The 24,047-nt window shown below is 37.3% G+C and overlaps 5 protein-coding genes across 14 annotated transcripts; 3 read left to right on the top strand and 2 right to left on the bottom strand.

Moving 5' to 3' along the window:
- Nucleotides 1-793: 793 nt before the first annotated feature.
- LOC103965674 (protein PTST homolog 3, chloroplastic) lies at nt 794-5,316 on the top strand. 6 transcript variants are annotated; one of them, XM_048567655.1, is made up of 13 exons: nt 794-1,063; nt 1,148-1,258; nt 1,618-1,769; nt 1,853-2,332; nt 2,627-2,807; nt 3,050-3,113; nt 3,199-3,249; nt 3,346-3,393; nt 3,605-3,724; nt 3,960-4,072; nt 4,331-4,382; nt 4,485-4,623; nt 4,944-5,316. In XM_048567655.1, exons 1-12 carry the CDS (start codon nt 897-899, stop codon nt 4,581-4,583), a joined length of 1,638 nt encoding a protein of 545 aa, XP_048423612.1. In that variant the 5' UTR covers nt 794-896; the 3' UTR covers nt 4,584-4,623; nt 4,944-5,316. The 6 variants fall into 6 exon arrangements, with proteins under 6 accessions (XP_048423612.1, XP_048423610.1, XP_048423609.1 ...); XM_048567653.1 differs by having other exon boundaries at nt 3,340-3,393; nt 4,956-5,316; XM_048567652.1 differs by having other exon boundaries at nt 3,340-3,393; nt 4,949-5,316.
- A 385-nt stretch (nt 5,317-5,701) lies between these two features.
- Nucleotides 5,702-8,085, top strand: LOC103965675. 3 transcript variants are annotated; one of them, XM_048567521.1, is made up of 6 exons: nt 5,702-6,201; nt 6,694-6,791; nt 6,914-6,985; nt 7,079-7,124; nt 7,258-7,418; nt 7,718-8,085. In XM_048567521.1, the coding sequence occupies exons 1-6, from the start codon at nt 5,868-5,870 to the stop codon at nt 7,820-7,822; spliced, it is 816 nt and encodes a 271-aa protein (XP_048423478.1). In that variant the 5' UTR covers nt 5,702-5,867; the 3' UTR covers nt 7,823-8,085. The 3 variants fall into 3 exon arrangements, with proteins under 3 accessions (XP_048423478.1, XP_048423477.1, XP_009377020.1); XM_048567520.1 differs by having other exon boundaries at nt 5,704-6,201; nt 7,079-7,203; nt 7,280-7,418; XM_009378745.3 differs by having other exon boundaries at nt 5,710-6,201; nt 7,079-7,203; nt 7,346-7,418.
- A 1,719-nt stretch (nt 8,086-9,804) lies between these two features.
- On the top strand, nt 9,805-11,995 carry LOC125467869 (S-adenosylmethionine synthase 4). Of its 2 annotated transcripts, none has more exons than XM_048567518.1 (2): nt 9,805-9,958; nt 10,506-11,995. In XM_048567518.1, the coding sequence occupies exon 2, from the start codon at nt 10,513-10,515 to the stop codon at nt 11,683-11,685; it is 1,173 nt and encodes a 390-aa protein (XP_048423475.1). In that variant the 5' UTR covers nt 9,805-9,958; nt 10,506-10,512; the 3' UTR covers nt 11,686-11,995. The 2 variants fall into 2 exon arrangements, with proteins under 2 accessions (XP_048423475.1, XP_048423476.1); XM_048567519.1 differs by having other exon boundaries at nt 9,886-10,029.
- Nucleotides 11,996-12,050: 55 nt separating this feature from the next.
- LOC103965677 (thioredoxin-like 3-3) lies at nt 12,051-12,837 on the bottom strand. The gene is made up of 3 exons (XM_009378747.3): nt 12,622-12,837; nt 12,501-12,526; nt 12,051-12,386 (listed from the first exon to the last, which is right to left on the bottom strand). The coding sequence occupies exons 1-3, from the start codon at nt 12,787-12,789 to the stop codon at nt 12,167-12,169; spliced, it is 414 nt and encodes a 137-aa protein (XP_009377022.1). The 5' UTR covers nt 12,790-12,837; the 3' UTR covers nt 12,051-12,166.
- Nucleotides 12,838-13,190: 353 nt separating this feature from the next.
- Nucleotides 13,191-19,973, bottom strand: LOC103965678 (FAD synthase). 2 transcript variants are annotated; one of them, XM_009378748.3, is made up of 17 exons: nt 19,678-19,973; nt 19,473-19,580; nt 18,562-18,607; nt 18,318-18,475; nt 18,061-18,178; nt 17,871-17,953; nt 17,378-17,437; nt 16,952-17,209; nt 16,321-16,417; nt 16,096-16,146; nt 15,896-15,976; nt 15,599-15,670; nt 15,345-15,407; nt 15,001-15,153; nt 13,941-13,998; nt 13,800-13,852; nt 13,191-13,713 (listed from the first exon to the last, which is right to left on the bottom strand). In XM_009378748.3, exons 2-17 carry the CDS (start codon nt 19,571-19,573, stop codon nt 13,630-13,632), a joined length of 1,536 nt encoding a protein of 511 aa, XP_009377023.2. In that variant the 5' UTR covers nt 19,574-19,580; nt 19,678-19,973; the 3' UTR covers nt 13,191-13,629. The 2 variants fall into 2 exon arrangements, with proteins under 2 accessions (XP_009377023.2, XP_009377024.2); XM_009378749.3 differs by having other exon boundaries at nt 19,792-19,973.
- Nucleotides 19,974-24,047: the final 4,074 nt, after the last annotated feature.

Here is a 24,047-nt window from a genome sequence, read left to right as displayed (position 1 = left end):
AAGAGGAGATAGAGAGGAAGAGAAGTGAGAGAAAGAACCGAGAGAATAAAGAGAGCGGATTGGAGGAGAGACGAAAAAGGTAAAAAAAAAGTCATACCAAACAAGTTTTTAAAGCCTAAAACTTGAAAATTGTTTTTGAGTTTAAAAAGTTGGATTCAAGTAGAGTAGCAAGCAAGTTATATGGTTCTAACTTGTTACTAAATCACTATTACCCAATCGAAACTGGTCATTTGTTAAACATTAAATATAATTTTTTTTATGTTTTTATTTTTTTTAACTTTTTTTTTTATAATTATGTGAATAATTGAACATGAACACGTGTCAAGTTTAAATTGGCTTTGTCATGCCACTAAGCATATTATTTTTGGGCTTCTAAAGTTAATTGGGTTGTTTGGACCTTGCGACATTTGGTCAGACTAGCGCGGGCCGAAATTTACCCTTTTTTTTTGTTTTGTTTTTTTTTTTTTTGGTGGTAACTAAAATTCCTCCAAAATTACAAAAAAAAATATATAATGATAATGAAAATGGTTTGAAAATTTTAAATTTTAACAGTAAAGATAAAATAAAAGATAAAGTGAATAATATCATAGTTAACTTTTGAGTATAAAAAATAATTTTTCGTTAAAATAAATAATAACATAAACTTTTCTTTAAAATTCCTAAAAAAAAATTGCTAAATTCAATGGTTGCTGCAAAAATCCCGCTCGTTGACAACTTCTTCATCGCTGAAATCTCTGATATATTAAAAACTAATATTTAATAAAAATGTAAATTAATTCTTAGAAAAGCTGCGTTGCAGTAAGCACTTCTAACTGTTTTCTTTAACCCAAAATCACTCTCTAGAAAGCGCTTTCACTTCCCAAACGACCCTAATGAGTGATGACTGAGAGAGAGCCATGGCGGCCTCCGTCTCTCACCTCCCCGCCTTCCTCTCCCTCTTCTCTCACAAGCTCTTCTTCTCCCACCCGCAGCAGCAATCCACTCTCGGATTCACCGCCCTACAACGCTGTCCACCGCCGCCGCGCTGCACCCTTCGCGCTTCTTCCGTCAAGAAGAAAACTAGGTTCGCATTCCCCGTCTCTACTCTTCGCTTTCACTTCTACACTTTTTTCTTCTTCTCACTTTCGTGTTTTGGAATTTTGAGTAGGAAGGTAAAGAGCAATGCGGAGCTCTGCAATGATCTCCGGCAGTTCCTCACTGCGGTCGGACTTTCGGAATGTCACGTTCCATCCTTGAAGGAGCTCTCGCAGCACGGAAGGTTCGAACTTGTTCCATCACTTTTCTGATAAATTTTGGTTCGTTTTCCCCTCGCCAGAATTTGATTAGTTAGGGTTTATCTGTGAAACTGAAAGATTTAGTTGGAATTACAATTGCCTCTTTGATTTCTCAGAAGTTTCGATAACGTTTGGATTATCAATTGCTGCTTGCTTGTTGCAATTTTTGTTTTCTTCAACAAATTTTGACATTAGTGGTAACGGTAGTATAGTCTTAATATTATGTTATATTACGTATATGTGTGTGTGTGTGTGTGTGTGTGTGTGTGTTATAGTTTTGACTTGGAGACTTCATAAATTGGAGCAAGTCTGACATTTTTGTTTTATCAAAAATGACGAATAGGAATGATCTTGCAAACATTGTCAGACGAAGAGGATATAAACTTATAAGAGAGCTTCTTGTGGACTCAAGCAATACAGATACCAATGGTAATGCCGATACCGGATTTGCTGGAATTCAGGATGCAATCGATGATCGTAAAGAGATAGTAACAGGTCAATATATATTTTTTTTATGTTTGCAACCTTATTTTATAGTATGTGCAACTGTTACTGATAGCCTCTTAACAATTTAAAAGGTCAGGATCAACAGGTGAATAATGTGATTGAGGATTTCTCTTTGTCAACTGAAGTTTCAGTCTTGGAAAGTAATTCTGGTAGTCCTTCAGAAATTCTCACCCCTTCATCCTTGGGCGAACTTGATGACCTATCCTTGTCAACCACTGGTCGTGTCAAAGAAACCATTTCTTCTAGTTCAAATGTTGGTTTGGATCTAAACTCTGATGGACGTCCTCGCATGCCTGTAGAATCTGTGGATGGTTTGTCATTGGATGAAAAGGTCTTAGATATATGTCAGGATGGGAAGGTTGACAATATGGCTAATGAAGATTGCTCTTCAACCATAGTTTCTGTTTTGGAAGACCATTCTAGTTCAGATCTTGATCCAAGTCACAACTCTGATCATCATAGTTATCCGCCTTTAGAATCTCCACCCAATTTATCCTTGAAGGAAAAAGTGGCAAACTTTATGCAGAATGGAGACTTGGATGCAGTTGAAGGTAACTTGCCTTAAGATGCCTTGCTTTCAAATTTTTTTCACATTTAATTTTGTTCTGCTACTTAATCCTTTTTTAGTTCATGTGCACTATCAATGATGTTTCTTTTCTTGTTTGTTGTCACTGTTGATTTTTTTTAGCACTAAATCATTCAGACGTATGCTTATCTTCACACTGTTTGTTACTAAATATACTTAACTTTCATGCTATTTGTTACATGCTTCCCTTTCATTCTTCTTTCACCTTAATTCTTTGTTTCTTTCATATTTGATATTTATTCGGAGCTTCTTGATACAGATAATGTCTATGGCATATTAACTGAGAATAATGATGAAGAAATCAAGGAAAAATGTAGATTTGGAAACACTGAGGAGGTTCAAATAAGAATTCCTAAAAATGTGCTAGACAGAAGTGATGCAATTATGGCATTGAATCGAAGGACATCAACATCAACTACGGCAGTTGATCCCTCTCTTAGGTTGGTAACTTGTGCATCTGTCCAAAGTTCCTTGTTTTCTTCTCTAATTATTATTGTTTCTTCCATTCTGCATGTGGTTACTATTCAACCTAATTTTGTTGTAAAATCCCAAAGTATGACATTATAAGAATCCGAATTTTTAGATTATGCTCTTACGGATCTGGAGGTCAAATGTGATGCATGACTGAACAGTGTTTTATTGTATTCTTAGTTTTATAAAGAACTTTTTTGTGTTTACAAAGCAGGGAGGATAGTTCATCAACTGAGGGGCTGAGTTCTCTATATGACAAGGATTTGGATGATAAGGTCATTACTTAACTCTTAACTACGTTACTTCTAACATCAACTTTGACAACAGTATTGCATTGACTGTTGTGTTTTTGTTTTACAGACAAGTGAAAGTGAGGATCAACTTGAACTTAATCATCTCAAGTTCATGCTGGTACTATTTTCTTAATGTTCTGCTTACGCCATGGAGCGTTCTATATACTTGAATTGTTGATTATAATTTTGATTATATTCTTTTTCTTAGCATCAGAAGGAGATGGAATTGTCACAGTTGAAAGAACAGATTCAGAAGGAAGAGGTATATTAGCTATTTTGGGCGCTCCTTTATATGGCATGACCTTGTTCACAGTATCAAAATATAGAAATATGTATGATCCATCCGATTTTTTTGCTGGTGATCCATCTGATTTTGCTTGTGTTTGCATGCAATTTTTTCAATGGGAGTTTCGTACTTTTATGGGCAATATTATTACTGATCTGATTATAGTGGATTTTACTTCTTCCTTCAGCTTTTTTTGTCAAACTTGCAAACCAAATCTGAAATGGCAATGAGCAAAGCACAAAAGCTTGTCTCTGAAAAAGATGCAGAGTTACTTGCTGATGAAGAAAGCCTTTCAGGATTAGTGGAGGTATCACATCTACCATTTTGCTGGACATATTTTTGTATATATTTAATTATGCTATTAGAGCATCTTGGCAGTGAGTAGGATGTTTTGTAAGTAACAAAAGCCCTAGTAATCATCGCTGACTTTTCATCATTCATACATAAGCAAATTCTGATACATGACACGTATAAAAATTAAAAAAAATCTCATACATACACTGATACACCATTTGCATGAACGGAATTCCTGATTTCATCAGGTTGAGATTCAGTACCAGGGAGATGGCAAGATTGTGGAGGTGACTGGTAGCTTCAATGGTTGGTATCATCAGATTGAAATGGATCCACAGCCATCATCTAGTGTCATAGAGAGGTCTTAACACTCCTTTTCTCTGTATAATTTGGCCTCAAACTTTCATTTTATCTTGCTGCTTCCGTTGTGCCTAATTTGCATTTTATCTTTCCTGAAGATTTGTCATTATCAGTTGACATATTATTGTAGGTTATTGTTAATGTTCCCTTTTATCGCCGTGCTATTTCTCCATTTAAAATAGTTCAAGTGTTTTATATGCTTGATGCTCAGAAATATTAGTGGAATAACACTGATTGCTAGGACTACACGTTCTTGCAGGGAACCTAGACTATGGTCAACAATGCTGTGGCTTTATCCAGGGACGTATGAGGTGTGCACATCTAGCAGCTAAACGATATGACATTTTTTTCTCTTTGGCGAGGAGTGTGAACCTTGAATAACTGTATCTGATGTGAAATGTTGTTAACTGCAGATAAAATTCATTGTTGATGGCCAATGGATGATTGATCCTCAAAGAGAGTCGGTAACCAGGGGTACCATATGTAACAACATTCTTCACGTCAACAGATGAATTGGCTCTGCAGGGAAGTCCACTATCTGCCTTCATCGCGGTAAATAACTATATATACAGTCTCACTCACGAGAAGACCAATTTCCACATTCAAAATCAAATGCTTGAAACCATACAGTTTCACTTTTCCAGTTTTGATGATGATTCTTGCAATGGATAGTTTTCTAAGATCCTCGCTTGTTTAACGTAGCTGGTACAAAGTTATTTCCGTTCTTGTTGATCATACGCTTAATTTAACTTCTATATGTCGAATGTGTTGCAAACAAGGAGCCAGATCATTTAACGTAGCTGGTACAAAGTTATTTCCGTTCTTGTTGATCATACGCTTAATTTAACTTCTATATGTCGAATGTGTTGCAAACAAGGAGCCAGATCATCTACTACAATTGAAGTTGAAGCAGTCTAAGCCTATGCCATCTGAACAAGAAAGTGAATTGAAGACCACGCGCGCAGAAGGAGATACGGGGCGGGCAAAGTCGAGAAGCGAAATGGTCTTATGCCTCGCAATGTATATATATCCGCCAGTCGCCATGGCTTTTAAGTTCGTAATGATTTTTGTTTTCCTGGTAGGTTTGTCTTAATGATAATTCTCTTCAAGGAAGGGATTCTCTGTTCTTAAGGATATAGTCAGCATTTACGGTAGCAATGCTCTTGTTAGAAAAATATATGAGTTTTGGAGTATCAAGATATTAATAACGAAATAATGCTGCACTAGTTAGATGCAAAGTTTCAAGATTTTGCACTGGGAAATGCAAAAATTCTACAGTTTTATACTCTGGATGTTTTAACCATTAAATCTTAATTTTTGTATTTTTAATTGAACATCTAAATGTTAAAACACTTGGTGCTATGAGATACTCAGGGACGTGTGAAAAAAATCCCTTGAAAATTGGGGCTCTCTTGAGATTCAACTTACTTTTTATCTGGTTGAGAAAAAAAATACTCAAACAATAAACAAGAGCACCATATTAAGTGAATCACGCGTTGTCATGTATTTGAAACGCTAACATGTTGACATCCCACAATTACATGGAAGTCCTCGTTTCACGAAGTCGGTCGCTAAAAGGCACCAAAAAAGATGAGCTTGTAGACTGTAAGGTGTTCGCGTGGAAACCACGTGGAAAGTACCAATGAGAAATTGTTCAGTGTCGAGAATCTCCCTCTATACCAATTCACTCACAGTCGTGTCTCCTTCCTCGCCATTCCCACTACCCTCCCTACTTCTCTGTTATCTTCTCCCTTGCTTTCTCTCGCTCTCTCTCTACTCTCTCTATCTCTCTACCAATGGCTATGGTTACTGCCTCTTCTCACCTCTCTCTGAATCCGTCTTCTCCTCTTGTGCTTCGTGCCTCTCGATTTCTGACCAATGCTCGACCACCTTCCTCCAAATGCTTCCCTGCGCCGATGCCACCAGTAACTTCCGCGTCAGCAAGTAACAGAAGTAGAAAAACTCTCCTATCTCCATTTGTGATCAACAACGACAAATTCAGTTCAGACATTGTTGAAGATGATGACGCGGCTGACCAAGAACAACAAGTGGGGAATGCCAATGCGAATGAGACCCTTCTCTACTCCTTCAGTCCTTTACCTCTGCTGCTCCTGGCTGCTCTTCCTGGAGGTATACCTTTAATTTTAACTCTAACATTTTTCAGCATATACCTGACTTGATGTTTTATTTATGTGAGAGGAAACTTGACATGATATATTACATACTTATTATCAAATGGTTCCACTTCTAATTGCATGAGGCCTCTTACTTTGTGACAAAATCTCACACCTGTTGAGCGCATGTGGTTGTGTTACTTTGAAATCTTGACAACTTTTCTGAGGATAATAGTTCACCAATTGCTTTTAATCTGCTGGGTTTTATAGCTTTAAATAGGAATTTTGTAAGCTTTTTCTAAGTTTTGGGGATTATTTCTGATTTTCTGTAACTTTTTTGTAAGTTGGTTCCTTTCATCGTTGCAGTTACAAGACTTGCTGCATTTATCCTTGCATTGCTCTCTGCTTCTAAAGCATAAACAGTCCTTTCATCACAGAAGCTAGATGTCTTACCACGTTTAAAACTAATCCTACTGATATTACACTAATCTGAAAATTTGGATACTAGCTGGTACTGTGGCATCTCTGTTCGAGCCTTTCGTTGAGCTTGTCAAATCATTTGGTCTTCCTGGCTGGCTTGTTCATTGGGGTCACCCGGGCAACATGGTATGCTGTTTTACTCTGCTAAGTAAAAGAATGTACCTCTCTTAATCATGTCGCGCTGGCCTTGAAAGATATTCGTCTAAAGTTGCTCGACATTATTGTCTATGGTTTCATGTATTTTGTAGGCTGTTGTGCTTTTTGCTATGGGCGGCTATGGAACATATCTTGGTTACCGGATACGCTTTTCAGATGATGTGGTATGAACCCAACAGCATCATATGTTTAGATAAGCCAACGACGCCTAATATTTTAAGTAGTACATCGATCATGGTATGTTCTGGTCATTTCAGGAGGAGAAGGCCAATGCCAAAGACTTGCATCCTAAGCTTCTTGCAGGTATGTTTTTCTTCTTTGCTCTTGGAGCAACTGGAGGAGTAACATCTCTTCTCACTTCGGACAAACCTATTTTTGAAAGGTAAAAAATGTTATGCTTCACTAAAATTCATTTTTCTGTAAATTTTCGAATCAGTAATTTGGAAAGATTACTACAGATACAACAAAGGGATCAGTTCGTGTGCTTTACTGAGGCTGAAATTAATCTGTATCTATGTTTGCAGCCCTCATGCTGTTACAGGGCTCATTGGTCTTAGCCTCTTGACCATACAAACAATTTTACCTGCTTTGTTTGAGGTAATATTTATTCTGAAACAACACAGATACAGATCACAACACATAAGGAGTCGTTCCTCCTTGCAGACAAATCACAATTTGACGTGTGCGTTCAACTTTTTTCTGCCATGGTTTTAATGAGTCACTTTTCAAAATTATATCGGATTGTGATTTGCCAATAAAGAGAAACAACTCCTTAAACGAGTCAAACGGTGTTGAGTGTTCTTGATAACTTTGTTTACGCTCTATTTCTTTTTCCGCTTGTTGTATTATTTATCATGCAACTCAGTTTTTTGTTCTTTCTTTTTTAATTTTTACAGGGTAAACCTGAATTAAGAACAGTTCATGGGGTGTTGGGCACTGGGATCATGACATTGTTTGTTGTCCATGCTGCCCTTGGACTTCAACTTGGCCTAAGCTACTAATATTATCTTTTCCATGCCTTAGCTAGTTTCCTTGTACTTTCTATCATTCATTTTAGCTTCTTATATCCTTTTACACACTTGGTTTATCAGTATCAGGCAATCAGCAAACTCAATTGGTTAAAAGCCAATTGAGGCATGGGAGACTTACCTGTTTATCATTGGTTATAAGCCAAAGATTAACCACTAATTATAGCACAATTGTTTGTCTTCTATTTAAACTTATAGAATGTTTTCAGTGGTATGCAAGCAACCAAGTTATGATATAATTGACTTCATGGTGAAATTTTGTTGCAAATTCAGTGCACTAATTGTCACTTAGTACTACGGTCTGGTGGTATTCCTCTTCACTTGTAAGTGAAAGGTTTTAGTTTGAATCTCGTGGATGGTGAATTCAATACCAAATTAGGTTGCCGGTGGCTTAGCCAAACTCCTCCCTCCCCTTAGTGTAAAATATATCTATACTAAAACAAAAGAATTTTCAGTGCACTAATCTGATGACATGAAACTGGCAGTAGGTAATAGTCATTCCATATATAGCAATATATATCATAAGCTTTAGATATGATAGGGGTGGTATCAATTGGATAACCTCATTATGATTCACATATCAGGGATTGGACGCAGGCTAACTACTGATCATAAGACGTTGTCTCACTAACTAGCTAATCAGGCGCAAGCCCCTTGGGTGAGAGTGATCATATGTTGTGACATAATGCTAATCTTGTGACTCATCATCGATTGGGGCTTCGCCCGGACAAGGGAACAGGGCTAGCGAAGACCTAAACATGTTTCACACAACCCATGAGGCGTTGCCAAACAAGGAGGACTTACATGAAACGGGGACATCACAGTGCCCCAAACTAATGATTCGACATCACAGAGGTGTTGAACTAGTGTCCAATTTAATATGTACGAGTTTGCATTTGTATATAAGCCTGAAATGGAATTTGATCTCAATAGAGATAGTTGATAATTTATCATGCAACTCATGCCACGTCTCCTCTTTCTTCACATAACCAAACATGTTGTATACAACTGATGAGCCTAAGCAACAAGTTTGCGACGGACGGTGCAAAATTTGAGTATGCCAAACTGAGGTTTTTGGCTAAAAGCCAAAAATTAGACGCTAATTATGACACAATTGTTTGTCTTTCATTAAAATGTTTATAGAATAGTTTCAATGGTATTGGCATACAAGTAAGCAAGTTGTGATATGATGGGTAAAACGTCTGTTTGGCAAAATTGATTAATCCGATGGATTTGCAGTAGGCAATAGTCATTCCATATAGGAAGCTAATTTTCAAACACTCTTTTTAGCGATCATAACCAGTATTTATTTTTGGCAACTTGATTGGTTAAATGAAACAGAAATAACGAGCATGATTAAACGTGCGTGTGTACGAAGAGAAATGGAGAGCGTGTTTATTATTTTTAGAATGTGTAGCAATTGTCATCATCTTTAGGTGTGATTACGTCCGTCAACGAATTAGCTAACCTGATTATGATTTACATCTGATAATCATGGACCAACTACTCATCATTGCCTAAGTAAGTTATTGCCTCACCAACTTGCTAATCGGACAAGAACCCCTCCATGGTCAAGCAATCTCATATAAGAATGACATTAATCCATGTTTCACAAAACCCAGCTATGGTGGCTCAAACATGGAACATTTACATGCATGAAATAGAAATATCGAAGTGACAATGTCTCAAACCAAACAAACCATGTCATGATGGTATAATTTATTCACAAGAAAAGACCAAGGCCGAATTAGGGTTTAGGATTCAATGTGTTATACATGCAATATGATCCGTTTGGAAACCTGTATACTGCATTAGATTAACTAAACATGTCCCGCAACTATATACATGCTGAGTTGGCAAGCTATGATTGTCCACTGAAAGTCCACATGGCAACTAAGTAGGATCCAGTACGACCAAGCTGGCAAATCCAAACGTAGCGCACCTAGGAGAATGACACACTGCCAAAGCCAAATGGCAGAAAGAGAGAGAACGAGTCAGACGTAACTTCCTGTCTATATGAATACCACTCTCCAATCTCCGCATCCCTCTCTTTCATTTTTTCAAGTCTCTCTCATCCCTCCTCCTCCTCTCTCGCTCTCACATTCACAGGTTCGTTCATATTCTGCACTCGATCTCGATCTACTATTTCGCAATTGCTTCGAATAATGTCTGACCGATCGGTATTTGGTTTTTGATTTGCATGTCATTTGTTTCGTTAGATCCATTTCGTTCATTACATTTGATGAATTTTTTGTAACGTTCAGATTTCTCTGTTTAATATTTTGAGGATTTGGTGTTTATGGTTTTGTAAAATTTCAGTCGTCGAATCTCTTCGAGAATTGTGGTGTTTAATTAGATCGAGGTTTGTGATAACAAGATGTATTGGTTTGCTGATATCTGTGGCTAATTCTTGTTCATCGTTGTCTAGACTTTTGTAATCGAAATCTGATTTCATCGGTAGGTAAGATGGGAATTGTTTAGATCTGGCATACCATGCGACATGATTCGGGATTCGGTTTCGGTTTTTGGTTTCCAGTGATGGACATTTTATGCATGCCTTCATATTTCATATGCTTCTTTATTTTTTTTTTTCCTTGAGATTTCAGTGTTCTGGTTGAAATGGAGAAGTGATTCATATTATTTTGTTCTTTCGCAGTCTAGAGATGGAAACCTTCCTCTTCACCTCCGAATCCGTCAATGAGGGACACCCCGACAAGCTCTGCGACCAAGTCTCAGATGCCGTTCTCGATGCTTGCTTGGAACAAGACCCCGAGAGCAAAGTTGCATGCGAGACATGTACGAAAACCAACATGGTCATGGTCTTTGGTGAGATCACAACCAAAGCGAAAGTAGATTACGAGAAAATAGTCCGAGATACTTGCAGAGGAATAGGGTTTACATCCGCTGATGTAGGCCTTGACGCTGACAACTGCAGAGTCCTTGTCAACATTGAGAAGCAAAGCCCTGAAATTGCAGAGGGAGTTCATGGACACCTTACCAAGAAGCCCGAGGAAATTGGAGCCGGCGACCAAGGCCACATGTTTGGTTACGCCACAGATGAAACACCTGAGTTCATGCCACTCACTCATGTCCTTGCTACAAAGATTGGCGCCAAGCTTACGGAGGTCAGAAAGAATAAAACAGTCCCATGGTTGAGGCCCGATGGTAAGACCCAAGTGACTGTTGAGTACAAGAATGAGAATGGGGCCATGGTCCCGATTCGGGTGCACACCATCCTCATCTCAACCCAACATGATGAGAATGTCACAAACGAGCAGATTGCTGCTGATTTGAAGGAACATGTGATCAAACCTGTCGTCCCCGCCCAATTCATTGATGACAAAATTATCTACCACTTGAACCCTTCAGGTAGATTCGTCATTGGAGGACCCCATGGAGATGCGGGTCTCACTGGCCGGAAGATAATCATAGACACCTATGGTGGTTGGGGTGCTCATGGTGGTGGTGCTTTCTCTGGAAAGGATCCAACCAAGGTTGACCGGAGTGGTGCATACATTGTAAGGCAGGCAGCAAAAAGTGTTGTGGCATCCGGGCTTGCTCGCCGCTGCATTGTTCAGGTTTCTTATGCTATTGGCGTCCCAGAACCCCTATCGGTTTTCGTGGATACCTACAAAACTGGAAAAATCCCAGACAAGGACATATTGGTTCTCATCAAGGAGAACTTTGACTTTAGGCCTGGAATGATTGCCATCGACCTTGATTTGAAAAGAGGGGGCAACCTCAGGTACCAAAAGACCGCTGCTTATGGTCATTTTGGCCGCGATGATCCAGATTTCACATGGGAGACCGTCAAGATCCTCAAGCCAAAAGCGTGACACACTAGCTCGTAGCCGCAGTTCAGCTTGTTAGCGAATAAAGAAACTTTCAATTCATACGTCTGATGTCGAGGTCTACATTTCGAGGCTCAAACCAGCGTTGAGAATAGGCGATTTGTGCTTTTAAGTTGAGGTAGTAGCAAAGTTAGGCGCCAGTAGTATTTTGTTGCGTTGTCTTTTGTCGTTTTATCATTTTTCATGTTTCCAAATTTTTCCCGTTACCCAGCTTCTTGATTGTTGAGGATTCTGGCATTGGACTTGGTTAGAAGCTTATTACAAACAATTGAAATCGAATAATTGTATGATCGTAGACTGCAGTAGTTCCAATTTCGTTGTAGAAAGACAGAGCATCCAATCTTTTGGGCTTCTGGAACATCAAAGATATCATAAACCATAAGCTCATTGTACAACTAATGTAATAGCTTGGATGACTACACCCATAGCAAAAAGTTTGAAGCAATTATCCCTAACATGACTCGTTTCACGAATGTAACCACAAGCGATCGTGCAACCGCTCTTCTCCAGCACCAAACATCTCATCAACCCTTTCGCCATCCCGGTAGTAATGGAAGGTGGGCGTGTAGCGAATGTGCTGTGTTGTTTCGGGGCATTCATCAATGTCTGCATAGACGAAAGAGAGCTTTGGGAAACTGTTACTCAGCTGGCAGAATGCAGGAAGGATCTGGCTACACACACGGCACCTGAAAACGATACCAAAATCGAAGCAATTGAGTCACTGAGGCAATTCATCAAACACCTTGTGTGCAAAATTCAATTGCTAGTAGTTTTGAAAATAGTACGAGTGGGAGACGTACCAAGAAGCACCATAATTGATGACTGCCTGCAAGAAGATGAAAAAAGACAACATTTAATGGGTTGCAATGGAAAATTGCCATATATATATATATATTGAAAGGTGGGATTTTGGGTGCATACAGGGGATTTGCAGGACTTGATTTGAACAAGGATGTCTTTGAGGTTTTGGTCGCTGGAAGCACTCTTTAGGTTGCCATGGCGATTCTCTGGTAAATCCAAGCCCGTGCCTTCTAATCCCTTCTTGCTGCCGGTGGCTCCGTCGCCTCCGCCGCCGACTCCTCCCGCCATTTCTCTCAGCTTTCAATTGTGCTCTCTCTCACCCACGAAGGCCACAATAGGATTTTACAATTCGACATTGTACACCATGTCGTGTTAAAATGGGATGATTTCGACGAGGAACAGTGATTTGGCTAATTGTTTTTTCACAAGACACCCATATATTTAGAGTATAATTACATTATAACCCTCCACATTTGGGATGTGTCTTAAAATAAACCATGCTCACATTAGAGAATGACTCGGAGTTCTTACAAAGTGAAATTATACAGTACCAAACACGAAATAGATCCTTAAATGAATAAGGCTTTTTCCGAATAAGCCAATTCATTTGGACTCTACGGATCCACTCTTTTTCCTACTCAAAGATCAGCCTATGTTTTCACATCGAAAATTCTTTGTAGATTAAGAAATGTAATAAAATGACACTAACATAGTGACACGATTCTTGGATTCATGTCAAGTATTACTCTACCTTAATTCGGTAGTTTTACACTGGATTTATGTCATTCATCGAGATAAGCTAACAAGTGATCGAAAAGAACCGTCCGGTCGATCACCTCAAATAGAATTGTAATGGTTTAGTAAACTATGAGATGATGACTGTTAACATTTCCTCCATTTACAGGGAGGAGCGGGCTTTGCCCGGTTACCAGCATCTATAATGTTCTTCTGTTTTCCTTCTCGTCTTGCTCCCCTTCCAAATTCCATTGCAATGAACTCCTTGTTCCATCGAAATATACAGAGGATTCCGCTTGTTCCATCATCATTTTGGTATACGAGAGGCCGGTTCAAGTGGAGAATAACTCAGCATTTTGAAGCAAAAGAAGACCACTTGAACAACCGCTGCAATCAACTTGAGTTGATTTCGACAAAAGCCCCCGGATGGAACTTCTTGCACAATGCCTCTATGGCTGATTGAATTCGGTCTTGGTCCTGCAACCAAATTTCTCAATGATATTCATTCAAACAACTTATATAATGTAACTCCGTACCTAAAACCTCAAGAAATGTTCTAGTACCTTGCCCTCGAAGTAGATTATAACAGGCTCCGTCCTGGATTTGCGACGACACCCTTAATATTTCCCATGGAAGATCACAATCAGAATTAATATATGATATCATGTTGTTCTAGAGATCTAAAGATTTCAAAAGGCACTTACCAATGAAAAGGTCTGGAAATTCAAGGCAAAGTTTTGACAGAGGTTGAGCAATTTCGACCTGCAATTTTCACCCAAAAAAAAAAAAGAGATGACTACCACGCAAACAGTAATATATCGATTTATTCCCAATTAATCGCATGCTAATACTGCACTCAATGTTTGACATTATATATTCCAGAATTTCTAAGAAAATGCGATCTTCTCAATTATAGAACTCAGTACTTCAACGACTAACATTGAGAGAAATCGATAGGTATCCTTCTGAAGTGGACTATATACGCAAAAACACAGACCACTTATCGCTCTTGGCATAAGTTCTATAAGCTCGTCTAGTGCCTAGGATTTGATTGGATTTGATAACTCACTAGATTCAAGGTATGTTGAAGGAAGATGAAGAAATTTTGACCATGTTAAAGGTTGAAGACGAATTAGTCATGAAGGAACGCTATCCCTTTCCAACCCCACAAAATGGTAGGATACGAACACCTAATAGCTTATCCTTCTAGTCCCCCCAAAATGAATAATCATTCACCTCTAACTTTATTTTTTAACTTCAACATACCTTGAATGTTTAGAGTTTTCCAATCTTAGGCACCAAATAAGCCAATATTCCCCCTAATGATTCATCTCATGTACCTTTATGGTAAAGTAGGCCAAGCACAGCATAAAAGAATCATCATCCCAACTATGCAAATAGGGTGATTCACACAATGAGGATTATGATTATGATTACATGCCTATAATTTATTTCAATACAAGAAAATAAGATGTCAGAAGTTGAAATGGAAGCTACATTAACGAATTAGCAGGGATTGCAATATGTTTGTGTGTTGAGGTGGGGTGGTAAAACTTTATAAGTCTTGCATGCTAATGTTGTCAGACAGTCAGTGTGGACCCCCGCCCACCGCTGCTTATTGTTTAAACATGTGCTTCCATTTAACAGTCCAGTAAATAAAAAGATATTGTCTGGAAAAGAACATTGAGTGTGTCTTGCGTGCGCACACCCAAATTTTCAAGACCTAATATATTGAAAATATAATGGAATAGCGGAATTACTTACATCTGTAAGGTTTGTTGTCAAGTGCTTAGATACAAATGGTTGCATCGTTGCTAGTGCACTATCGGATCTCATTAGTTCAATTAGACAGTTCCACTGCTCATCCAGCTCCAAGATATTTGTTGCAGTAAGGATTATTACATTTTTACACTTGATCTGCAAAAGTCAATCATTTGATCATTCTATATATAATCCGTACTTTACTGTTCAGATGTATATATACACACAAATCAGTCAAGAGGAAACTTCAGATTTTTTCCAGTGGAAGCTTCAATACGATGTCACGAATTCTAGCTGACCAGATATACTAAAAGCAAAACTTCATATGCGACCTTTCAAACACATACCAAAGGGACAATCAGCTTTTCATGATGCAATAGTTCAGTGATACCTTCAGGCAACAGAGCCATCTGAGAAAGCAAAAACAAGAATAAAATCAAATTCATGCTGTAGGACTCTGTCACTGTAAGATATGTAAAATAACTATTTACGGGAACATATTACACAGAAAGTAACAACCAACAGAAATGAAACAAAGCACAACGAGATCGTGCTATCATACATTGCATTAAATAATAAAAAACTTGTAACATCTAAGTACCTCATTCCGGTCACCAGTACATTGATCACCTATAAGATGCCTTAGATATTCTTCAAATTCTTCATCAGGAGACTAAACAATGAAGATTGACCAACCTCAATATTGCTAGGGGCTTAGAGAAAAACTAAAATAATTGCATAAATTCGGACATCTCAATGATATTCTCATGGATTCCATTTTACAAGTCGATGGTTGAAGGATTAATACAGATTTCCATTTTCCAAGAATGAAATACTAACAGATTCAATAACATATCACTCTTTTGTGCTTTAGAAAGTTCAGCCAAAACAAACATACCAGACGAACAGCAAAAGCCTTTGCAACACCTGCCAAAGTGACATCTGAGTGCAGTGGACCAACCCCTCCATACATAAATACCTACATAGTAGTTTCGAAAAACATTGACTAGAGACTAGAACAAAAAAAGGAAAAATCTCTCATCCATTTCATAACTAATAAAACCCCTAAGAACTATCAAACAGGTTGTAATGATTTACCATATCATCAGTTGATTGTCGTCGCTCGACTTCTTCGGCGACAGCATCTATCTGTTACCGAGAGAATGTCATGGAAAATGAAAATGTAAGGTGATGCGAGTAAATGTTTCAGGTTCCACATGTAACTGCATCATCACTGCAGTTACATAATTAGATATATAGGTAACTGAAACTAGGCCAACTATGTTTTTATAAAAAATAAAAAACTTTGCAATAGTAACTCACATCATTCCGAACAACAGCAGTTTGTGATACCGACCAGCCAATAGAATGGAGCTTTCTACACAATGAAGGCCCTATTTGATCCTCAACAGTGCCAAACCTGAGCTATCAAACAGATAAAAAGAAACGAATAAACTTCAGTAATAACATTGGGTTGAGGAAAAAATGGTTACACAAGTTACTACAACATTTAAACCATGAATCTTTTCTTTCCTTAATGTTTTGAAGTAAATACTATGTCAGTCTTCTGACACTAGTGACTGTTTATATGTTCCTTTGCATAAGTTATAATTAAAAATGTAAGAAAAACAATGATCATGAACATGGACATGATGACTAATAAAGTTAACTCGAAGGACTAAATTCAATTTCGTTGGGTCTAACCACAACTATGAGAAATTTAGAGATGCTTCAGCCTTAAACTGTGAGATAATGAAAGGCTACAGAACACAAAAGAGAATAGTTGAACAAAATGGTTTCTACTGAAAATCCAACAAAACGCCTGAAATTTAAAAAAGTAATCACTGATCATTGATATCACGGCGCAACCAATGAAATACAGGATCTGTGGCGCAACCATATTATTATGGTCATTGATTGCAATAAAAGAATCTAATACTGACGAAGGACTTACAGAATCTCATCACCCACAGCAATGGCTGAGGACATGAGTAGGCTACTCCCATGTAAGCCCACACCATCAAGGCCATTCATAACAGCAGACTGATGCCCACGAACTGAAGAAGAAAGTTTTTTAGCCCTTCCGGCTCTCTCTAATCTTCCATCAGAAAGTAAATACGCAGGTCTAAATACTTCTTTGTTGTCAGATGAATTGTTAATGCTCAATAATGCATTTGGAACTGTGTCATATATGCTTCCAATTGAAGTATAACTGTGAGAATGAAATAACATAAGTTAATTAGTCGAATATAACTAAACTAGTATAACAAAACAGTGCAATCAATTGAAATGTTACGACATATGCATCAGGAACCAACTCAAAAATTATGGCGAGCGTTGAAAAAAGCCAAGCATCAAAGCAACAGTTCAAGCCACATACCCTTGATCATAAAGACTGCAGTACTGCACTTGGCAAGTTAAGAGAAAGGCCCACACATCTCTGCAATGAAGTGCATGGAAGTCAAACCCCAGAATGTACTAGAGTTTTGAATTTGGATAAAGAGGAAGCCTCCTAATGGTTTAATGTAACGGTAACTAAATTCTGTAGCTTAGAATTTAGATCACTTTAGAATTTAGATCAAACACACTTCTAAGTCACACTTTTTAAGGTCATACAAAAGCATAAAATTCAGATCATATGACATTCTCATGTTGCATTAAACTCTTAGCTACCTGATACCTAGTACTAGAATTATTTTCTTTTGGCTTATCCAGGGATTTGTTTGTTCAATAAGTGGAAATTTTGTATATAGAAAACTCATTTTTCTATCTTTCAACGAGAAAAGCACTATAAAGACAACTTGCTCTCTAACAGCCTTTCCATATGCCGAAAAGAAAGAAAATAGATGAGAGAGGAAAAGGTACAAACATACCTGTATGACCAATCCAATATAGGATTCACCCTCATGAAAGGTGGCCATCCAACAGAACTGGGAGAGAATTGTTCTTGACCAACCTGCAAGTCAGAAAAGTTAAGGCATTTTTGCTACAAATATCTGCAGAATAATCTGACAATATGTGTACAATATGATTGTATCTTTGCCGAAACAGAAAATCAATTACCGCAGTAGGATCACCGATTCGGACACCAAGGAAAATAGCTTTGATTGGTTTGGATTTTAGTAAATCCTCCAAACCAGACTTGAAATCAGAGCGAATGATATCCAGTTGCAAACCATAGCTGCTTAAAAAAGAATATGTTACTAGAAGGCTACATCCTCCAGCATTTAAATTTATGCGAAAACTAGAAACTTCTGATCATACAATGACATTTTAAGACAATTAAAAAACAAAAGAGTAAAAGGGGGAGCATCTCTCACGTAGTGGCTGTATCATAAGTAAACGAGTTGATTTCAGGGAAAGCAGATGGGCACTCGAAATATATCGTTCGCATTGGAAAATATTTTACACCCCCATTAGAACAGCTTTGCTCCCCTTTATGCAAAGAGCAGCCAGCCCTGAGTAGGTGCAACAAAACCTACAGAACCAAGTTATTAATACTATCAATGACACAGAAGGCAGCTGAGTTAAATAGATAACCAGTAAAATCACTTGTTAACTTACAGTTGAATCCTTTCCCCCATTAAAGCTGAAGGCAACCTCTTCAATACTGTTGATTAAAACAATTTAGGGAGTGAGAGTTCAAATCTCAAATGTTTCAAAAGTGGAGTTCATGTGTGAATTTCGCTCCAAGGTAAATGGATAGCATGAGCACCTCAAGTGCATTGATTTATTTTATTATTTTCCAGTGCTGTTTGATTCAAATGTATACATTAGTTAGTGATTTTCATGTCATTAATCTCCTAATAATGGTTGAAAAATTGTAACCATTTGATATGAGATATTTTCCAGATAAGGTTGCCAGACATTCAAACTTTCACAAAGAAATATGCAAGCCTAGTCTGATTCATAGTGCCCAAATCACCAGCAACACGTGGTGTATACTCATAAAGGATCTTAAACGGATAGCGACAAACCAGGCAACAACCGACAAGGAAAAGCAGAGTAACATTTACTTGGAATTCACATAGATTCGAATGAGTATTTTACTAGATACTTCCGCACATCAATATCCAAGTAGTTGCCTCTACCTTTTACAAATCAAAACTGTATCAGGAATCAACTAACCAACTTGTTTGTTTTCTCCTAACAGAAATAGCATTACACAATACAAAGCTCAACATTTTAAAAATTTAGAAACAATAGTCTAGCAACTGCATTGAGTTCAAAATGAAAGGTGCGCGGGGAGAACACGAAAAGGAGCAGAAATATCGTTACAATGTAATCAATACAGAGTTTTTAGCTCAACCCATTTAATTTCTGGGAAAATGTAGTAAAAATAACAACAAAAAATGGTTCTTATAAGTTTCATAAATACTGGGCCAACTTATATAACTGCTTGGTTCACTTCGAAAGTCCTACATATTTCTTAAAATCTACAAAACTCAGAAGAAAGCAAACAAAGAAGAACTTACGAGTAGAGCGCAAGAGCTCTCTGAATAACATAGATAGCGCTGTTGTACTTGGTCTTAAGCCTTCGATCATCACACTCTTTGATTGCCTTGTCAATCTCCATCTCCCCTCTGCAAACAAAACACAAAAACCCAGCACAAATTCATCAAATAAGCAAATGAGGTTTCACAGATTCAACAAAATTTGACGATTTTCTGAAAAACCAACCAAATGAGTGCTCTCAAATCCCAGAAAGTCGACCTCTTTAACCAAATTTACCAAAAGGGTTTGCAGATATCGAACGAAATTTGCAGTCTTTGCTTAGCAATCAAGAAATCTCACAAGAAAATACCAGTCTTCAAAGCAATGGAAATCTTGGCGGAGGGAGGTGGCTATGGAGTTGAAGGTCGAATGGGAGTAATTTGATTGAATATCCGAAGGAGTTTTGAATCAAAACAAAATTGGGTTTTGGGAGTATTTCGTGTTGGATGGATGCCACAAGTTGCTTATCTGCGAAACGGGCTTTGGTTTTGGGTTCGTCTACCTGGAATTTGCAAATGTGATATCAACGCTACGCGCACTTCCAGATGAAAACCGAATTTGATCAACCGGATCGGATAATTAGACTTTAGTACTAAGTGACATTTAAAAATAAAAATAAGAATACCATGTGATTTGAAATTTCTTTCCTTTTTTTTATTATTTTAATTTTTTATTATTTTTTTTAAAGGAAAAGCATTGGTTGCATGTATTTTTATTTATTTTTTAAGTAATGCTACACTTATCACATTTATATTACTTGTTTACTAAGGGTAGAATTTACATGTGAGCTCATTTATATTAAAGAGGTGATACAAATGTGTTATGAAAATTATGATAAGAGTAGAATTTTTGTTATCTTTTGTTTGAGAATGAATTACATAGATTATATTCACCAACACATGACTTCCATTGGGCAATAATGCATTTGCTTTGTGGATGTTAGGTGATGATGAACCCGTTCCATTTAAGTTGCTCCTTTTTTACTTGGTTTTGTCAAAATTAAGTAAAATATAAACTACTTATTAACAAAATCCTCTTGTCAACCAAAAGAGAGTGAAAAGACAATTTGATCTTATATCACAAAAAAAACATGGATAGTAATGTAATTTTGCACAAACCAAATTTTACTTTTGTTCCTTCCCTCAGCCACACGTCGTCATAGTATATCGTTAACTATAAAAAATAAAAATATAAGCCACTTAGTACTACGGTCTAGTGGTGTTTCTCTTCACTTGTATGTGAGAGAACTTAAATTCGATTATCGTCAAAGACGAATTTGAACCAGATTATTATGGCTTACCCATTATGAGGTTTAACTCACTTCTCTACCCCTTGATGTAAATAATATTGTTTGTTAAAAAAAATATGTAAAACTATCTACACTACCACGTTTTCTCTCTCACTCCCTTCGTTTCACATTTCTCTCCAACTTCTTTTTGTCCCATATATTTCCAAAAAAAAGTACTGCTTCACAAACAAAGTGTTGGGACTAGGTTAATTTGTTTTAATTTTGTAGCTTTAGAATACACAAAAAAATATAGGAGATTTGGATTATTGCAAAAATGGGAATGAGGTTATGATTTACCACAATGTAACAATCAAATTTTTCGTGCATGCATGTACAAACTTATAAACTTGAATTAGGTCAAATTGACTAGAATAATATACTCTCCTCGATTTGCACCAAATTTTGAGTCTCCTCCCACCTTCCTTGTAGTATTTTTGATAAACTAGTGTTAATCAATGCTGGTATTAGAAAAAAGGAAAAAAAAAACATTGGAATGACGTAGTAGCTAAGGCAACAACATTTTTTTTTTCTCTTTTTTTGTTAAATTGGAAATCCAATACCAGAGCAAAAGCCAAAAAAAAAAAACAAAGACCAGGAATCAAACGTACAAACAGACGAGCAAGCAGGAGAAGAGAATCACAAGACGCAGCCACACATAGCTCAAACGTGACTCCAGCAGTCGTAGAGCACCTAACACCTATGGTGGGCAACAAACAAGTTTATCAATATGATTTGACTGCTCCATGGAAAATTTGTTATATCCAAACATGGGTAGGGCATGATAACCCAAATTAGTAATATTTACACCAAACTAGATGGCATCAAGCATCATGAATGGTATGGTATAAAGTTACAGAAAATCTGTCACTTAGTAGTACGGTCTAGTGGTAGTTCTCTTTACTTATAAGAGATCTTAGGTTCAATCCTCTCCCAATACTTACCGAACCAAACTATTATGACTAACTCATTGTGAGATTTAACATACTTTCCTAACACATAGCGTAGATATCATGTGTATTAAAAAAGTTATAAAAAAAATTGTAATACGAACATTTTCTGAACAATTAGATCCGCCTAAATGTTCAAGGCAGTTAGTAGTTTGGATGCAGGTAATTTCTAGAAGTGATTAACCAAAAGGTGGGGATTTGATTGCCATATGCAATGTTCTTCTATCCCGTATCAAAAGGTGCTGAAAATTCAGTAACCCTTCATTGTCAGCAGCCGATAAAGTCATGGGAACACTTTAATAACATCCTTTATTTTGAATGTAGGGGCTAGGGAAACGACATGGAATGATTTCACAGCTACGTGGTGCCTTAGAACGCATGTTAATCATTTAACATTACGATAACGGGGAACGAATTTGACGTAGGTTTGTTTTCGCTTAGAGGACTGGAGTCATAAAAGTCCAATAACCAAAAGTTTCCACATGAGCTTTCACCAGGATATGTGGACATTTCTCACCCAAAACAAGGTTGTTGATTGCGATTATACAGTGAGTCAATACTCATCTTATGGCATGATTGTACATAAATTTTTGTATTTTTATATCATCATTGGCGTTAAGCACCTTTTAAGTACAAGAAATCATGTCGTTAAAAAAAATTATATAATTGAATAAATTTATGGTGAATTAAGGAACATAAACAAGTAGGGAAGGTAAGGAGGGCAAATAGAAAGCGAATATCATTCGTAAACGCACATACATTAAAATCAAGAATATTGTTGGTGTAAAAAATCAGATAAAGTCTAGACTGGATTCAACATGTATTTTTTATGAGAGTTGCTTTCGGTCTCTATGCCACAAGATGACCCGAGAAAAAGAGAGAATAGGTGTGCCACTGTTGGACGCTACCAACTGACAATGTTCGTGTTCGAATATGTGTGAGAGTAGCACGTAAATCTAACTTCTTAACTAAATGATTGTGGATCGAGCGTGATGCTGGTTTGGTTAAGTTCTTTTATGTGCCTTGAGAGAACCATGACTTAAAATTCAGTGTAACTTCATGAATGCCTGCCTAAAAAGTAAATGAAAGTGAAATAAAAACTAAAGCTGAAAACAGAATGTAATCATTTCATGATGAAGTCAATATTACAAATGTTTTCAAAAGTAAATTTTGGACCGATTGGCCGAACTACATGACTTGAAATGTAAATTGACTGGAAATGTAAAGAAAACATTGAAAACTCTAGCAAGATTTAGGCCCTGAAGGACAAGATAATGTTAGAGGAGTCCATCGAGATTACTGGTATTAGATTGGACTTTGTACATAACATGCACCTTTGATAGGGAATCAGGGTGGTTGGAAATATCAACCGAATCAACCACAGGGTGACAAAGCTGTAAAAGTTTTAATCTCAGGTATCTTAGGATGTGTTTGTTGCAAATGAAGGCTTTAAGATTGTAGCTGAAGAGTGAAGAAGCTTGCTAAAGAGCAATTAGGTTTTTGCTAAAAAACAGTTGTGTTGATTGAAGAATCATTCAAGATTTTAATAATCATACAAATTGAATTTGACGAAGGTCTTGAGCTAAAAAGCTTCTGGCTCTATTTATAGGCAGTGGAGAATAAGCAACCTCGATCGTATTGCCGAGTTGGAGCCCTGATAGAATGGTCATTTGCCGTTGATAGTGACTATAATTCCTAGTAAGTGGCTTTCAGTTATGTCTTGTGAGGGTTTGCACAATCACAATGGTGACTTAAGCATGTCAGATGACACGTAGATCGTTACTTAAAGAGGCGAGATATTCTCGGGTCTTGGGTCTAGTCATCTGTGTGGCAGACGAGCCTCGGAGGAAACCCTGTCCGACCCCTTAAACGGGTTAGAGCGAGGTGGTCATTCGAACCCTAGGGTAAGATCCCAATTGGTCATTAGACTTGGTGGGCTGGAGTCGTGCAACTTTTGCTTATATAAAACTAGTTTGGCCTTCTAACAGACCTTATTTTTATAGGAAAACTAACCAAAATGACTTGAAAACTTTAACTTTTAACCAAAAACCACATTGTAAGTTTATTTAATGGTTAGTACAAAGCCCACTTTTATATCAGCCCAAATAAAATAGCCCAAACAAAATAATATGGTGATTTGTCAAATTTACCCCTAACGGATATGGTTAACCTAACTTAATATTATGTTAGATTAGTTAGTTTGGAGTTAGCCAAACCTTATGAACTAATTGAATTTTAATTTTTGTAGAACAATTGCAGAGAGTTCTTCAATTTTTTTCGAATCTGGTTGAGTGGTTTGAGTAATGCTTGCCAACGAATGT

The sequence above is a fragment of a genome, unplaced genomic scaffold, assembly GCF_019419815.1.
Source record: "Pyrus x bretschneideri cultivar Hongxiangsu unplaced genomic scaffold, Pyrus_bretschneideri_v1 Contig45, whole genome shotgun sequence".
In the NCBI taxonomy this organism is placed as follows: domain Eukaryota; kingdom Viridiplantae; phylum Streptophyta; class Magnoliopsida; order Rosales; family Rosaceae; genus Pyrus; species Pyrus x bretschneideri.
This window is presented reverse-complemented; position numbering and strand designations above follow the sequence as displayed.

Bases quoted from the DNA above. Each gene is read 5' to 3' on its own strand.
- LOC103965674 (XM_048567653.1), top strand. From the start codon at position 897: ATGGCGGCCTCCGTCTCTCACCTCCCCGCCTTCCTCTCCCTCTTCTCT. The intron at 1,770-1,852 runs GTCAATATATAT...ACAATTTAAAAG, and splicing joins TCGTAAAGAGATAGTAACAG to GTCAGGATCAACAGGTGAAT. The intron at 2,808-3,049 runs GTTGGTAACTTG...GTGTTTACAAAG, and splicing joins GCAGTTGATCCCTCTCTTAG to CAGGGAGGATAGTTCATCAA.
- LOC103965675 (XM_048567520.1), top strand. From the start codon at position 5,868: ATGGCTATGGTTACTGCCTCTTCTCACCTCTCTCTGAATCCGTCTTCT. The intron at 6,792-6,913 runs GTATGCTGTTTT...TGTATTTTGTAG, and splicing joins GGGGTCACCCGGGCAACATG to GCTGTTGTGCTTTTTGCTAT. The intron at 7,419-7,717 runs GTAATATTTATT...TAATTTTTACAG, and splicing joins TTTTACCTGCTTTGTTTGAG to GGTAAACCTGAATTAAGAAC.
- LOC125467869 (XM_048567518.1), top strand. From the start codon at position 10,513: ATGGAAACCTTCCTCTTCACCTCCGAATCCGTCAATGAGGGACACCCC.
- LOC103965677 (XM_009378747.3), bottom strand. From the start codon at position 12,789: ATGGCGGGAGGAGTCGGCGGCGGAGGCGACGGAGCCACCGGCAGCAAG. The intron at 12,527-12,621 runs GTATGCACCCAA...ATCTTCTTGCAG, and splicing joins TCAAGTCCTGCAAATCCCCT to GCAGTCATCAATTATGGTGC. The intron at 12,387-12,500 runs GTACGTCTCCCA...TATCGTTTTCAG, and splicing joins ATCAATTATGGTGCTTCTTG to GTGCCGTGTGTGTAGCCAGA.
- LOC103965678 (XM_009378748.3), bottom strand. From the start codon at position 19,573: ATGGAGATTGACAAGGCAATCAAAGAGTGTGATGATCGAAGGCTTAAG. The intron at 18,608-19,472 runs GTAAGTTCTTCT...TTTAATCAACAG, and splicing joins AGAGCTCTTGCGCTCTACTC to TATTGAAGAGGTTGCCTTCA. The intron at 18,179-18,317 runs GTGAGAGATGCT...TTTTTTAAGCAG, and splicing joins ACTTATGATACAGCCACTAC to CTATGGTTTGCAACTGGATA.